The 17,119-nt window shown below is 44.0% G+C and overlaps 1 protein-coding gene across 1 annotated transcript in view; it reads left to right on the top strand.

Moving 5' to 3' along the window:
- Nucleotides 1-6,707, top strand: part of LOC146773092 (chymotrypsin B-like) — a 75,173-nt gene extending 68,466 nt beyond the window's left edge. Inside the window, exon 7 of the mRNA XM_085637586.1 lies at nt 6,518-6,707. Within this exon, the coding sequence (XP_085493712.1) occupies nt 6,518-6,679 (162 nt within the window). The 3' untranslated portion in view covers nt 6,680-6,707. The remainder of the gene's footprint in view (nt 1-6,517) is intronic.
- Nucleotides 6,708-17,119: the final 10,412 nt, after the last annotated feature.

Below are 17,119 nucleotides of genomic sequence, written 5' to 3'. Positions count from 1 at the left end.
TGAAGTTTGCAGCCATGGTGAGGTTTAGATTTGCGAGCACACCATATCAGCACAGTTTGAAAGATCTGGAAAAGCTACCAACCAAAGTCCAGAGCAGCACAGAACGTACTGAAATCAAGGAAGTGCAGTCCCATGAGTTTGGATCCCAGTGAACCAAAACATGGAGAACCAGAGCCATGAAAACACAAGCATGCAGAAGCTTTATCCTCCTTCACCTGTAGCCATTGTTGAGTTGATGCTTCCCTGAGTCAGTGAAGATATTGTAAATGGGATTAAAGCATCTTCACTCTATTCGTGGGCAGTGAGACCTTCCCCTGTTCCCTACTGAAGCGAACCCCAGGCAAAGTCAGATGTTGTGTTGTGATGTGAATGAGGCTCTTTGGGTACACTAAGCACCCAAGTATAAGAAGTAGCATACAGATAAGATTTGGTATCTTGAAGTCTGTGCATTGAAGAGACTGAATATGATTGTCTTGACCAGTTTGTCATCAAAGTACTGGTGGAGTAAATTGCCTTTGTCATGGAGGATGCAATTAAAGGCATCTAGAACTTAATGAATATTCTTGGTGCTGGTTACAGTTTAAATTGCATGGTGCAGAAGTGCTTCTCCCACCCCATAGTGAGAACCTCAAATATATCAGGTGAAAAAGGAGAATGGAAATTGGAATAAATATCTTCTAGGGTGCCAGCTGTCATGAAGTCTCCTCTTGATACCTTGACGAGAACGACTCAGAATGGATGTGTCCTGACAGACATGAAAAGAGTGCACAGAATTATTTTTGGGTGTTAGTCCCCAGACTGGGGGAATTTGGGGACCAGGAATTTGATGGGGAACTCTCCTAACCTTATTCTTCTCTGAGAACTTGAACAATCATACCATGTGGTTTAGGGTCAGGACCCAGTCTAAATTGTACCTTTCATGATCAGATTAACGGGGACGGGAATCTGGACAAACACAAGTCTAGAGGCTGGGGGAAAACACTATGCAATAGCGTAGTCTCACAATGTCCAAGAGGCATGCAGGTCACTGTCCCAATCTGTGTGGAAATATTGGTTGCCCTCCTGCAATACTTGGAATCGAGCCAAGAGAGGGAATTTATCAGACAGCAATCCCAAGAGAACTGGCTAAGAGTATTACCTGTTAAGCAACCCATGGCAGCATTCTCAGGTCCTCTCCATCACTCTCAAAACGGCAACTGTGCTCTGGTAAAAGATTGTCTGAGGGACTTAATCTTGCAGTGAGACATTTGATGGCTTGAGGGGATGAGGAGCAGTACATCAAGGGTAATTGCTAGCTTTGGACACTCAATTGACTGAACTGTGGCAAAAGGATTTGGTGGATTCAAACAACTTCTTCCCCACATTGGCACTTTCAACACCTTTTTTTAGTCTGCTTGCCTAACCTTTTCAAGCTGGAGCCAAAAGTGGTGTCGTGACCAGATGCCCCAGGCATAGGAAACCATGTCAGCTTCCCTTTATGTACCAAATACGATGTCAGAAGGAAAAGGAAACCACTAGCTCCAAACCATTATTCAGATGAGAGAGAAACTGGAGGGACCACGACTTGGAAGTCAATTTGGAGGGATAGTGGTTTGCAGGACAAGCAGATAATAACTCTGAGAGAAACGGTGTAGGTGGTATGATCATTCCAATATGCATACAATAGATATTGACAAGAAGTAAATTACAGTACAATCTAATCTGGGTCCTCTTTTACAGAGATGAAAACATAGTCTCAAGAATTTGTGTCGTACATTAAAATATCGTACTCTTTACCAAAATAAAAAACAACATTGGTTCTCTATAATCATTGGCATCCCTGACAAAGCATCACTAACAAAACATTAGCTATAGGTTTTTATCCCAAACAAGTCTCAACTTCTCGTAAATCTAACCAATCTCCTTACGAGTTGCATATTTTCTCTCTTCAGGCATACTGATGTTGCCTAAATATATCTGTGAACCCGTTCTTTTTTTTAAGTGGAATTTCAACTTCTTCACTTTTTCCTTACAATGTTGAAGGACTGACACATGCACAAAGTGTGCACCATTGATTCTTTACTCAAACCACAGAGGTGACAATATTATTCACAGAAGGGTTTCTGGGGACATCTAGATTCTCCCAATGGAATTAAAAGCGTTCTTAACTAGAATTCAACTTACTAGACTAACTTGGACAATAGCGTTCTCAAATAAAGCCATGATCCCAACATGATGGAGGCAGAACATTTTCATTTTAGAGGAAGACAAAATACCCTCCACTAGAGGATTTCAATCCAAAATTCAACAGAAACACCTCTTTAAATTCTTGAAGGTGGATTCCGTGCCCCAGCCCTTTAAGGTCTAATTCATCTCTATGTCGGCAAACGTGGCATCTCCACCTGAACAATGCACTGCTGAAGCCAAATTTGTTATGGTCTCCTATATCAACATTTTCAACACATCGCTCTTAGGACATTGATGTTTAAAGCAGGTATTAACAAAATTAGCCACCAGAGCTAAATGAAGCTTCAGTAACTCTGTTTTGTTTATCAAAATCCACAAAGCAGACACAAGTCGCACTTCTATATGTACCACATCATACAACATCAAGCTACTTGGCCAGATCCCCTGCATTGCCTCTGATACACGCACATGCCTAAGTGTTCATTTTGCGTTGATATTAAGCAGCGAGGTCAGTGTGTGATGGAGTATTTTGGTGTGTACACACCTAAGAGTATATGAAACTGAGTCGGTCTATGTTTTCAAAAGAGTTAGATGGTGTTTAGATCACTGCTAATTAATGGAACTGTATACCAAGGTGGCTGTTATTTACAGCCGGTTCTACCATCGTATCTTCAATTGTGCATCTTTCCCACTGGTTTGTCATCTACCGAAGATCACTAGCTTTGTTTTCGAGATGATCACTTCACATGTATTACATTTGTTATGACTATAAAGTGTGGTCAATACCCTGTAGAGGTCAACTATGAGCGGATCTAAATTGGATCGAAAACATGTTGTAGTCCAGCAACATAAATTAACTCTAACTTTGGAGAAAAGCCCTTGTCAAAAAATCATCCAGCTAAATCTTAAACATAGACTGAAAAGCAGTGTTTCTAAAATTCACCCGTGCTTCAGTCCATGATTAAGAAAGTATTTTTAGACTTTTGCATGGCAAGTAGCAATAGCATTAAAATACCCCTGACCGTCTAGATGGCACACGATTACCTCTAGGATAAATGGGATCTAGACTCAGTCCTGAGGGAACAGTTCAGCCGAGTTCACTCGTTTGTGGGATTCCGGCATTACAAGGCTTGTTTGCATGCTCTTGAAAAAATGGTGCCTTTAACCATCTCTGTAGCACAATATGACTCCTGTCTCAGAGTCCTTTGCCGAGAGCCTCTCCGTTTGTATCAGTTACCTACAACTGGCGGCTGAAAGTCTGGACTGATCAAAATCTCACTAATATGTTTCCCAGCCTCAAAGTAGCTGAACAGTTTAAAAGATCATTCAGTTTTTGATAATAACATGCTATTGTAAGCAACAAGCCAGTCGTGTGCCAACCACTCTGTCTCCTTCTGCAAAGCAGGCAGGACCAAACTATATTTGAATCCAAAAAGGGAAGTCCTTTCCATCCAGCCTTCTCCTTCTCTAGGCAAAGGACTGCATTCAGTTGTCTCCCCCAAACAAGCAGTTTCTTTAATGCAGAACAGAGTCCTCAGTCAGAAGATGTTGATCCCAGAACCTCAGTTATTTCTGCCAGTCTCTCTCCGGGCTGCCACTCCTTTTCAGGCTTAAGGTCTCTCCTTTTTAGGACAACATGTCACCTTTCTTCCAATCCAGTGTTTTGGGTGAGCACCAGGTCCACTCCACCTTGGGTCTTCCCTTATAGGCACTGTGTTCTGGTTGACTCCGCCGAAGTTAGCAAGCTGGGTGCAGACTGTGACTGGCCGCAGTCACTCCGTGTTCTGGCAGGCTGTTGAGTGGGGTTATCTGGTCTTCTGGCTGGTGGGGTTTGAAAAGTGGAAAGCCCACTTAAACTCAGAGAGAATGTACTCACTCACTTAAGTACTCCGCGTGTGCGGTTAAAGCTATGTGGACTGGAGGGTGTCTGTCTTCAAGGCATGCCCCATATTCACATTTCTAGAGCCTTGTTCCACTTGCAAGAATACCAATGGTTGCCATGGTAACGTATGCACCATGCTATCCCTGCGACAGGCATGCACCTCGTATTAGGTCTGGCATTAACCAAAAACTTTTGGTTTTTAATACATTTGTAAGTGTGATATACTTTACTCATTGGGGTGTTTACCCATCCCTCTCAACCTACTGGTCAGTTACACCGTCATTCACACTTTTCTTCCACCCACTACACCAAACAGCGCTGGGCAATTGGTCATCTTACTTCAGCCACTGGCTAACTTCACTGAGAGTGACAGCATTCTGCCCTTTCACAAGAAGCACATCCATATGCATAGTAGTTCCCTTAAATGCCCAGACTACCATGGCAATGTATGTTTTTAGAGACCAAAAAGATATTTTGCTTTCAGTGAATGCAATAGAAAGATTAAGGTACAAACCATGCCTCATAACCCGGTACGTATTATTAGGTCTTGTCCTTATTTACACACTCAACTCAGCAAACAAGAAGAACGTAAACAATGAAACCCACTTGAATAGACCAGTATGAATCTGTCAGTACCAGTAGCTATGTGTGCAAATAGTCTTATTTTTTACTCACCCCTCCTCGCGTCTCTCAGTCAATCTCATGGTCAGATGTAAGGGCCACTTCTCCGTCACTGGCAAGAAATGCCTCCGTCACCTCTACTCAGAGCCCCGCTATAGGCTGCCTCCTCGCCCCGCCTCTCTCCATCTCGCAGTGCTGCAATTGCTCTAAGGACGCACTCCAGTGAGTATGCGGGAGTCCGTCTCATGACCTCCAATGCTGGGCAATGTCCCTCTTCAACAGAACCATTGCTAAATCAAGGAACCTATTGCCCCCCTTTATACTGCCTGCTGTGGCGATAAATGCCCAGTAACCAGATTGCCATGAAGCCTACATCTCTCCTGCCCAGAGTACATTCCACATCAGCAATCACATAATTCCAGAATGACTTAATCACAGTGCATTCCCACACCATATGCAAAAGCCCAGCATCTCTCAGGGTAGAACAGGCGCAGTGCATGTGGTCAGACAGCTGCATGACATTGATCCTGTGGGGGGTCAAGTAGGTGGTATGGTTGTAGTTAAACTGCGTATATTTGAATCACGTATTCCTCGAGACCTTGTGGACATGTTCCATTGCCATTCCCTGTCCTGTAACCCCCTGCCCAGGCTGCCACCCACCACTCACGTCTGCTTGGTAAATCGTCCGTGACCATTCCAAGTGCAGACTGATACAACCACAAGACCAACCAACTCCCATGCACCTAGAGGTTAGAATGACCTGCAACAACTCATGCATCCAAGGAACCATCTGACCCCCATCCGATAAATTCTGCATGACCGCTCCAACTGCCTCATTTGTGAGTACCTGGGAGCCAGGGAGACCAATCCCCTCTATCATTAAGTCCAACTTACGCATGGTGCCCTCCTCGAAGCAATCTACAACAGTAGGTAAGGTAAGACCAACAACTCCCTCAGCAATAAAGTTAAATAAAACAAGCATTGACAAATCCAAAAAAAACCTGGCATCTAAGGCCAGACCTCTTGAGCTTTGCCAGTGCTTTTTTTGTCAATATTTCAGTCTCCCTAGAAGGACATTTCCACCCAGTGCTGCCTCCCTTTGGGCATCAAGGTTGCACCTCTGCTTATGTTAGTCTTTTGATGTTAAATTCATCATATACATGTTTGGCAGTGAGTGTATTTATACGGGCTGCTATGAGGCCCTGTGACTGGTCAGAGTAAACATATTTATGTTGGATATGACATACCGTTCGATTGAGTCTACTGCTCTAGTTACTCTTTGTACTTTATATACAATGTTTTGCTGAACATTGTCTTTTTGCTGCTCAAGGTACTTTTGTATTTTTTGTTGAACTATGTGTTTTTATGACTGTGATGTTTGATATAAATGATTTCTGATCATGATGAGGATATGCCTTCTTATAGCATACCGTCAGACAGATCCATAATCTGCATTGAAAGAAAGTTTCAATGGGTGGACCTTGTGGCATCTGTCACCTACACAATGTAATATGAAAATGTTCCCTCCCCATTCTCATGTTTTGAGTACTCCTATCACACCTCTGAGCTTGCATCCCTTTACTCTTACTTCTCTCATTCTCGTCTGATGGTGACCATCCTAAAAAATACACATCACTTACGTTTCAATTCAGTATTTTGTCTGCAGCAGTTAGGCACGTTTTAGCACTGATACTTCCCCAAAGATGCTAGCAGACGCTAGCTAGCACCATGGACAGAGCAGATTAATGTACCCTCTGATGTGCTGTGCCCTATCTATGGGTTGGGTGGCCAGTGTGTGCAAAGAGGGGATCTGAGCTGTTTCTAATGCTGACTTTGTTTTATCTTCAGGGTGATTCGGGAGGACCCCTCGTCTGCCAGAAGGGGGAGCCATGGTACCTGGTGGGAGTGGTCTCTTGGGGATCAGGTGCTTGCGATGTAACCTCTCCAGCAGTATACGCACGCGTGACATACATGCGTAGCTGGATCGACCAAGCTATTGCATCTAATTAAAATAAAGAAGAAAAAAAAGAAAAAACGATCTGTCAAAAAATCTGCGTCTGACTGTTATGAATGAATGTGACGCTCAATTACTCTCTGTTTTAGTTACGTGGATTTGGGCCTGGCTCAAAGATTGTGTGTTTCAGGGAGCGGTATAACAATATCTGGGCAAGCCAAATTGAAGAAGTTGGGTGGAGGGAGAAATGGCAGGGATAGGGATTACTAAAGGTTCAATTGGTTTACATCAGTGTGTTTACTAGGTAATAACACACCCACAGAACCGTGTGATGCACCCATAGTCTTGTGCATGTATTTTTGAAGATGTACACACTTTGAATATACTCTGTTTCAATAAAGCACTAATAGTGGTGATGGACCCATCTGAAAAACTTTTCACCAGCAACAGAACTCCTGCAGCACCAGGTGATGCCATGAGATCTTCCCAGAAATAATCACAACAAGCATTGGCAATAGCCAATAGGTCTCGCTTTTGGGACCTTATAAGTGTTTAGCCATGCAACAGTTGCATAACTAAATACTTATAAGGTCCCAAAGGCGAGACATATTGGCTATGCCAATGCTTGTTTCTGTTTATTACTGCTCTGTAGTAATGGCGGCGCACGGGTGCCACCATTACTACATAGAAGTAATAAACAGGCGAAAAGCACTTTCAAGCACTTAAAAAGTATTTTTTTTTTATTTTACTCTACCGATGTAAGTAGTGTCCCCCAGCTTAAATTCGTCAATTTAATAAAAAAAGGAAATGGCACCCATGTCATTCTGTAGGTGAGGACTTCTGTGGCAATATAATAATAATAATAACCTTGAATTTGTAAAGCGCACAGCTACCTCTGAAGTGGTTTCCCGGCACTGGGGGCCCTCGTAAAGATTAAGCGAGCTATTGCCCTGAGTCACATGGTGCTCGGCTGACCTGCCGCCGGTGCCGGGGATCGAACTGTGAACCCCGTGGTCCGGAGTCAGGCACCCTGGCCGCTGCGCCACACCTCTTCCACACAACTACAGAATGACGTAATGGCAAAAGCAGCCATGTCACAATGCCTTTTTTTTTCTTTTTTTATGCCGATGCCGCACAACATCGGCTGAACGCATTGACATATGAACAAGTATAAAAGGCAAAAAGTATTGGCTTTGTCAATGCTCCTCTTTTATTAATGATGTTAGGCACCCGATGCCACTGAAGCCAGTACTGCTGTCTCAATGTTTATGCACTCCATGTAGTAGTCCCACTGGTTCAACACATTTACGCAGGTAGTAAGTATTGCGACTGTCACACTTGTCTTGTGCACCTAATACATGAAGTATTGCTGCAGCAATATTATTTGAATTATCTCAATCTGTAGAACAGAAAGCGAGGGCTCATTTCACCTAGATCCAAAAAGTGATTCCGTAATTATTTTTCTGTTAAGATTGTAAAGATCAAACCTAGAGACCGATTAGCTAACTATCAGAAAACCATTTTTCACAATTTTGAGTTAGTTTTTAAACACATCCAAGTTCTGTTATGTACAGTTCTTGAGTATAACCAACGCGTCACCGCTAACAACACCCAAGTTGGGGCACTGCATCGGCAGGCTGGAAGAGCAAAAGGCACGTTCTCGGAATCTACAAACGCAGCTATGGTGGTGAATGCCATCCATACCCAGCTGCTTCCTTCTGTCCCTGCGTGCAGTCAGTAGGACAGGTCACTGCAGTTATAGAAACTGTTCTCAATGACGCATTTCAATACCACTTTCAAATGTCTGTTTACCAAGGGGGCAGAAATGAAAACGATAGATACCAACGTCCTTGTCAATGCTGAATGTTGAAGAATATAGCTTGCTTTTCCATAATAAGCAATGGAGAAAATTAAGTGCGACAGAGCCTAAGATTGGTCGCAAAACCGCTGAATTTAATTTTTTGTTAACTACGATCGTTCACGCAAAAATAAATGTGTCATTGAAACAGGAGTTCGGTACTGACAATATGTTTTCATATTTAAAAGAGTGGAAAAAATAATCTAATTAGCATTCAACCTGGCCCTTTATAGAGGCAGCGAATCATGACGAGATTGTAGTAAAGAAGAGAAAACATTCCGATAGGAATCATATTTTATTTCTAAGAACTTGGCAGCCGCTAGGCAGGAGAGGCTAATAGAGTAGCTCAAAGGTACACAGCCCCCTGTAAACACAAGCATTGGCCGCTCGGCAGTAAAAGTAACGCCGCAAGGCCGTAAAAGTGAAAGTGATCGCGATCACTCTGAAAGCGAAAGTGATCGCGATGTAGCGCTAAAGCAGCGGGGAGAGGGGCATAGTGCTGAAGGCTGGCGGAGGAAAGGCAGATGGCTGGGCGAGAAGGGAGGGGGGGAATGAGGAGAGCAGCTGTGCGCGTGCACTGTAGCCAGCACAAAAATGTGGGTAGCACTTTCAAAACCCACCTACTAAACGTCTCGCCAGACCAGCGCATGCGCTGGGTCAGGCGAGACCTAAAAAGCACCATGGAAAGGAAAAATCCTCTTTTTCTAAAGGAAATGGTACTGCTCCATGCTTTTGTAATCTTAGTACCATACCCCAACACCAGCATGTTCCTCATCATCAAAGAAAATCCCAACATTAAAAAAGATTAAGCCTGCTCCATCGGCAACCTTGCACAGGTCCAGGTCTTCTGGATGGTGATGGTCGATTTGTTCAGGATGGCTCTTGTACCTTCTGGACTTCTCCCCAAGGGTGAGTCTCACTCATCCTGTGGGCTAGCCCACTCCAGCATCTCTGATCCCAATGCCTCCTGACTCCATGCCTTGACAGGCTTCGGGCCCGGTACCTAAGAAGAAGCTGAAGTCTGCCAGTTATCATCTGCTCGAAGCATTTCCTTTAGGAAAAATATGTGTATTTTCCAGTCCATCTGGATCTGCACCGGTAGCCTGATCCCTCCAACAGTTTGGTGCATCGTCCCTTTGGCCCACTGCAAGCGCAGACAACTGTGTCAGAGACATTTTTTCATTGGGCAAGGATGCCCATCTGGGTGACATGAAGGTGGGAGACCTTTAGTCTCCTTCGGAGCAGTGCTTGGGCATAAATGTGCTGGAGCAGTGTTCCATGAATTCGCTTCTTTCACAGATCCTGCAGAATTTATGGAAGGGTCGCTCAGAGCTGATCGTCCAAGGCTGGGTGAGGAGGATCCGGTACGCCAAATCTGTTGGCCCTCAGCAGTCAGTCACCACTTCCTCTTCTTCACAGGGTTGACCTGCTCTTGATGCTGGATTGTCAGATCCTCTATCCCACTCCCCAAACAGCACAGCTTCACATGAGGAGATCGAGTACTGGCAGCAACAGTTCTTCTCCCTTCCTGTTGATGTTGTGGACGTCAGCTTGGCTGCCAGGAAACCAGCTACAAAATCTATTCATACAAGTCTGTAGAATAAATGTGTTCATTGGTGCAATACGGAAGGCCTGAGAATCGCTTGGCCTCTAGCTCAGCAGGGCCTGGCAGTACTGAAGTTTAAATGAGATTTAGCTGCCTTGTCGGCCTTAATGTGTCCTCATGACCAGCCATCCTTGTTGAGATCAACATTTTCTGAAAGGATTGCTTTACTGGTTTCCTCCTATTACATTCATTGTTCTTGAGTTGGATTTGAATCCTGCCTTGACTTTTCTTAAGGCACGGCCAGTCGATCCAATGAGTTGCCTGCCTTGGCTGCTCACCCTGAAGACTGTAGCTTTGATGATAACTTCAGCCCAAAGGCTCAGAGAAGTGTTGTCCCTCTCAGTTCACCTGCTTTTCACGGTTTTATTTCTGGATAAGTTGGTCCTCCGTACCTGCCCAACCTTTTTTTCAAACGTGGTATGGGCCTTTCACATCGGCCAATCCATTACACTTCTATCTTTCTTCCCTCTTCCCTACCCCACCAATGAGGAGAAGTGGCTGCATAGACGTGCTGTGTCCTACTAAAGGACAGAGTGGACTGTTAGCCTATTGTGTGCTTTCCTGGATGTAAAAAGGTCTAGGTGGTGACCGAATACATCAGTTCACCTTGGGTCATCCTTTGTATGAAGAGCTGATTCAGTTTAGCCAAGAAAGACCCTCCAGGCAGCATTCATGCTCAATTCAGTAGGATGGTGGCTGCTTCCACAGCTCTCTCTAGAGGTTTTCCAGTGACTAAAATGTGCAAAGATGGACGTGTGGTCATCTGGAATACTTCAGCCAAACCTTACTGCCTCACAGCATAAACGTGAAACCATGGGTACTTTACCAGGACTGTGTTGCATGACTTCCTTGGATAAGCAAGCGCTACTCAAACCCTCCTCCTAGACAGGTCATTATTTCTGACTCATTCATAAGATGGAAAATCTGTAAAGAATTCATCAAAAGAAAAAGTTGATGGCAACATTTTTGGTGACTACATAATCTCCCTGCAGATTCCTCGCCCACCACTCTCCTCTCTGATGAGTTAGTCATATTTGAAAAACTCATCGTTAACCCCAAATACCATTTTGTCATTCCCTGAAAATACGCTACTTTTGTGCCCAAATGACAGATTTTTTCATTACAATTATTATTATTATTTCATGAAGGAAAATGTGTGAAATAAAAAATAGAAAGCACATGAGCCACCTGTACGTCGAGGTGCAGTATTTCCTGAAAAAGCTATTTCTTGTTCATTCTACATTCGGTATGGTCAATATAACACACGCCACAGTATAAAACACATTATCTCTTTGCTTAAAACTCTGTCAGCTTCATAACACGTCATGAAGAGCACTCTGTCATTTATCTCATTTCACTTGTGGACTACACCGCTATATAGCCTCCATGCGGACCAGACTTTGTCATTCTTGTTGAAACAGCAGCCCTGCCCTCATATAGATATCTTTTAGAGCCCAGGTTACAGATAGCTTTCTGTATCTTGCAATGGTATCATCTCTCCAGAACCCCAGGGCCATGACTTTGGCCTGTCTCTTTACCTAACAGATGTGGAGAAGTGTGGCTCAATGGTTAGAGCGGCAGACCCTGATGCAGAGGTCTGGCCCGGACCAGGGTACAATTTCCACCTCGGCGGGTCTTGGGCTCAATTTCCCCGGACCCGATAATTCTCGCCTCGGTGCCTATTCTAATCATGGGTCCCACTCTGCAACTCTGGGCAATAGCTTGCTTAATCTCCACAACGGCCCCAACAGCGCTAGGATGCCTGGCTTCACCTTGGGGGTGCCCAGGAGTGGGCACTTCACAGGGAAAGGCCAGGAAGGGTTCCACAGTGGCATGTGCACAGCGCCTGAGAGACCCTTTCAGGGGTGTGCGGAGCGCTATATAAATGCACTACATTTACATCCTCACAGAACCTGGGCAAAATACCACTGATGTAGAAAAAGAAGGTTCTCTGTCGGAATAGAGTCACCAATAATTTCATCAACGGTAATCATGTCATCTTATTGAAGGGGTATTCTCATTGAGCCAAAGACAAATCATGCCAAGTTATATTATGCAAATCCTTTCACAACCCAGTCAAAAGGCAGAGGCATTTTAATATATTGGCATACACCACGTTCTGTAATATCAACATACTAATTTATTTAGTCATTTAAACTATTATCATAGTCTTACAAAATCTCACTGCACTTCGTTCCTTTTGTTCAAACTTTGAATGCCAGGGTGTCCACTATATAGTTTCACTTTGTGGTTCAACCAATTTGCAGTGTGATATAAAGTCCCGAAGGACTACACATGTCCAATCATCATCAACAACTTGATTCGGCTCAACTGAGCCATAAAAGTCAAAGTAAATAAAAGAAAACCACATACAGTATTAAGCTTCATAAAATGTAAACATACATTTTCTAAAAGTACTAAAAACAAGTATTAAAAGACATCTATGCGATGAGAGAATCATTCACTAATGAGATTGTATCTTTATGGCACATAAAATGTAAACTAAAACAGCATGTATCATGGTTACCTTTCCCAAGCAGTGCAAATAAGCAAAGGCTGCGGCATGAGATCTGGTTTTTAGTGCTCATAGAGAAAGAACCACACTCTTTATGCAGTGTAAAATGTGCAAAAAAGCAAAAAGTGCACAGTGCTTTGTTCAGCTGGAAATTCATAGTGACAGCAGCGGAGAGTCAAAAACCATGTGCCTTTTATTGGGAAAGGTAGCAGAAAGTGTATAGTTTGGAAACAAAACCGTGTCAGAAGGAACGTGTGCCTCTCATTTACAATGACCTGTAAATAAAGTGCGGAGCATGCAGGAAAAACTCTAAGGGTGTTTTCTAACCCTCCCACTCTAATCTCTGCCCGGGATCTTTGTACTTTTTGATTAAATAGTGTTACAGTCCCTTCTGCACGTTACTTTCTTTTGTAAATATTTTATTGAACCTAGAAAACGGTGGCTGAAACCTGTTCTGAAACAATTGTCAATCCGCACATGTCGTCCAGCATTACTGGTACTACAAATGTTAGAGTCTCCTGCAATTTGTTTTAATATTGCCATGTTCTTAAAATTATGCATAAGGCACAGATCAAATCTTTAATCATTAATTATTTAGTTGTTCTGATCAATAGCTGTATACCATCAAAATCCCACAAAAATTAATGCCATACATTATTATTTATATTATTACATACATTTTTGCAGATAATTAAGTTTCTATTTATCTTCGATATGTCTTGAGGATCAACTATTCTCATTTTCAAAAAGACTTTGATCTGTCAGATTTTTTCTTGCATGCATTGTTATTACATGAATTTTTATTAACTCGCTAAAATCGTTGTATTTGTACCTTGCTTTTATAGATGTGTTCTGCTTCCGAATAAAGCTTTTATTGATTGATTGATTAAATAGTGCTTTAGTTTGAGTTAGGGGAATGGCCAACAAACTGTCCGGGTTAAAATAAAATGTTGGGGCACCAAGTCTTTCTAAACTCGTTTTAATATACTTGAGTCATGGAATATCCAAGTAGTTGTCCAGTTTCAGACAATCTTGTAAGACTGTTCTGCATAAATGGGTTTCTGGGTTTTTCCAGCGTCTCTGCCATAACAAAAGTGGTTGTAGCTTGATATAATCTTCTATATATTCAAGCACAACCTCTTCATGGCAAAAGGCCATAGGGGTAGAGTGTGGAACTGCCAGGAGTCTTCTTATAAACTTATAGATCACAATTTGTAATGATTTACCACGAATATACTCCCATACGCCTGCGCCAAAAGTGGCGACAGACACGCATTTACTTTTAAAAATACAAAGCATTTCTCTAGGTGGTTTATGCCCAGTCTTTTGGAGAGTCTAAAAACTGTGTCTACTGCTCTTTGGAATTGCATGGCTCTTACGTCCAAGAGGAATTTCCAGTTAAAATCTACATCAATAGGAATTCCCAAATACGTAAAATGCAGGGTTTTCATAATTTCTTCCCCACTCTTTTTGGTCTTGGCTAGTTGGGTACGCATTTCATTACAATGGACTTAGTTTGATTTGTTTTTAAGTCCTAAAGTAATCTTAAAACTATTAAAATTGTCTAGTAAAATCTGGAGACCATTCGCAGTTTGTGCAATAGGAACGGGATCATCTGCATAAAGCAGCATAGGAATTTCTGTCTGGTTGCTCTTTGGCAGGTCCTTCCAAGCCGTTATCAGGGGCTCACCCAGAGAGTTAATATAAATTAGAAAGAGAAAAGGAGCCAGGACACCGCCCTGTCTAACCCTGATGTCCATTTAATGATGAAAGCAATATCCTCCAGGTAAAAATCTTTGTATATTTTTCTTAGATGTTGGTCATGTTCCTATGGGTAGCTGTCTCCGCTGTCTTTTCCATCATAGACTCCAGACATTGTTCCACTTTTTCCCAGAACCCCTGCAATTAGGACAAAGCCAGACAGCACGGTAAATGTCTCTGGTTTAGCTAGCAATCTTTGTTCAAAAGTTTCATCTTTTTTAGTCTGGTTTTAGTGTAATAGATTCTATGCAACATCTATCTTGAGCTTTATGAGCCTGAGTCCTGCTCTGTGGGCCATCTCACATGGGTATTGTAAGTCCTTCTCCCACTCTGTGTCTTTTAGTTCCCCTATATCTGTTTCCCATCAGAGTGACAATGTATGGAGATGCTTTTGTAATGTCTCCAAGATTGGGGATACCAAATTCTAGGCAGGATCTCAGTGAGTGCTGTATGTTCTAGGGAAGCCTCTTCTAGCATCTCCTAGTCGTTCGGAATATGTAGTTTAATGGCATGTTGAAACTGCATGTATATAAATATCTCAGCATGTGCTAAGCTGTAACACTCTTGTAATTGTGCAAATGTTTTCAGTTCCTTTGACCACCAAACATCTCATGGCAGAGATCCTTATCGTAGTCTCTTGACTGAAGCCGTGCAAGCTTCACTTTTCCTTTAGTTCAACACTATTCCAAAGTCGGGTAAATCTTGTCAGCATGTGTTCCCAACCTAGTCTTTCTTTGGAGCCCATTGCTGTGTGGGACATCAAATCTCTCATTTGTGCAAGGATAGACTGCTGCCAGATAACCGAAATCTCCCTGTGAGTGCCTGTCTATGCGACACAAAAGGATATCATGGCATCCTCAACCCTATTGGAAAAAAGCTTGTGGCTCCAAATGATGGCATTTAAATTTCAGGAAATAAACTAATTTGTCTGCAAACATCAGCACACCTTTTTCATATAAAAATATATCATAGTCACCAATTCATTAACATATCATTTTTAAAATGCTCTTTCCTCGGATACCAGATTGTCAAAGTCTGGAAACACATTTATAACTAAAAAAAGTCAAATTTATATTTTGAGTAAATAAACTCATTTTAGCTGTAGATCCAGCCTTATAGCGCCGTACTGTGAGATATGCGACGATACCACTAAAATGTGCCAACAAATGTTTGTGGCTCTCAAGGAAGTCCGTGCATCCCCCACAGCAGTGCCCTGATGTTAGAGAATTTCCCAAGACCCTCGAATGGTCACTGTGTAGTTCTCTAGTGAGTAACTGGTTTGCCGCAAGAGTCCCAGGGCCTTGGGTAAAATAGCACTGCTCATTGGATAGCATACATTCCTATTGGAGTCTTGGCTCACTGTGTGGTTCTCTAGTAAGTAACTGGTTTGCCACAGGAGTCCCAGGGTGTTAGACCTGTCAGCCCTTTGGGTGGTCCCTCCTCATCATTATTTATTTTGTCCCACTTTTGCCTCAAACCCTGTTAGTATTTTTCCTTTTTGGGAACCACCAGACTTTTTAGTGTTGATGCAGGGTCAGGGAGCCATTTTCCCTACCCCTGGAACTTCTGTCTGAGGGCCTGAAACACAAAATGGTGGCCACCCATTGTCACCCGAGACATAGCTGGAACCTACTAGTACCTTCCAGAACATTCTAGAACCCTGTGACAGTGTGAGGCAGGTTTAGAATGTTGGGAAGCCAGCTCAGAGTTGGCAGTTGGAGTATGCAGTTGGCACCTGACTGGAGAGGAGAGAGGACAGAGAAACAGAAGGAGGAAGGAGTAAGGCAGCAGGGGTGGAAACTTGTGCCTGGAGTGGGGTCCAGAAACCCACCCTTGATACTAGTCCCTACTGACCAAGCCCAGCCTAAAGCCCTGTGTGGGATAAAGACCAGAAAATCATCTTAAGGACCTGAACAGCCGGAACAGGCCTTAAAGGAGAAGAACAGCAAGTTCCTGACCTGTTTGGTGGAATCCTCCTGGAGACCCAACGTCGAGAAGCCTGGAGACCTGGAGCCCGAGGTGGAGAAGCGGCGCTGACAGAAGGCAGACGTCGTACCCGGAGCCGCTAGAGGTCGAGTGAGGGCGCCGACGGAGGTCGTGGAGAGACACCGGAGGTCGAGTAGAAGTCACCTGAGGTCGAGGTGAGGCGTCGACGGGGGAGTGAAGTCCGCCCTCCGGAGTCGCCGGAAGCTGAAGTAAAGCGCGCAGGAGGTCGGGAGTGGAGATCGCACTCCGGAGTCGCCTGAGGTCGAGGTGAAGCGCGCAGGAGGTCAGGAGTGGAGATCGCACTCCGGAGTCGCCGGAACCCGAAGTGGAGCCGACGGAGGTCGGGAGTGGAGGTCGCACTCCGGAGTCGCCCGGAAGCGGGGGAACCGTGTCCCTGTGACGCCGGAACACGACATCGAGCCGAGGCCGCCCAGCGACATCCATCCGGAGCCGCCTCACGGCATCGACCCGGCGTCAGGTAAAGCAGATCGACGCAACATCGAACCGAGGCCGGCCAGCGACATCGAATCGGAGCCGCCTCACGGCATCGACACGGCGTCAAGTGGAACAGATCGACGCGACATCGAACCGGAGCCGCCCAGCGACGTCGACCCGGCGCCGAGCGGAGCCGATCTTCGTGAAAAGGGCAGTAAGTGGTAGAAAGGGCATCTGAGGCCCTGTGGAGCCCTAAAAGACCATTCTTGGGGCTAGAGGGGTGTTAGGATCAACCTGAGAGTGCTAGGGGGTGAACTGAGACTGGTGCAGGGACC

This window comes from Triturus cristatus, chromosome 12 (assembly GCF_964204655.1).
Source record: "Triturus cristatus chromosome 12, aTriCri1.1, whole genome shotgun sequence".
Taxonomy (NCBI): Eukaryota; Metazoa; Chordata; class Amphibia; order Caudata; family Salamandridae; genus Triturus; species Triturus cristatus.
This window is presented reverse-complemented; position numbering and strand designations above follow the sequence as displayed.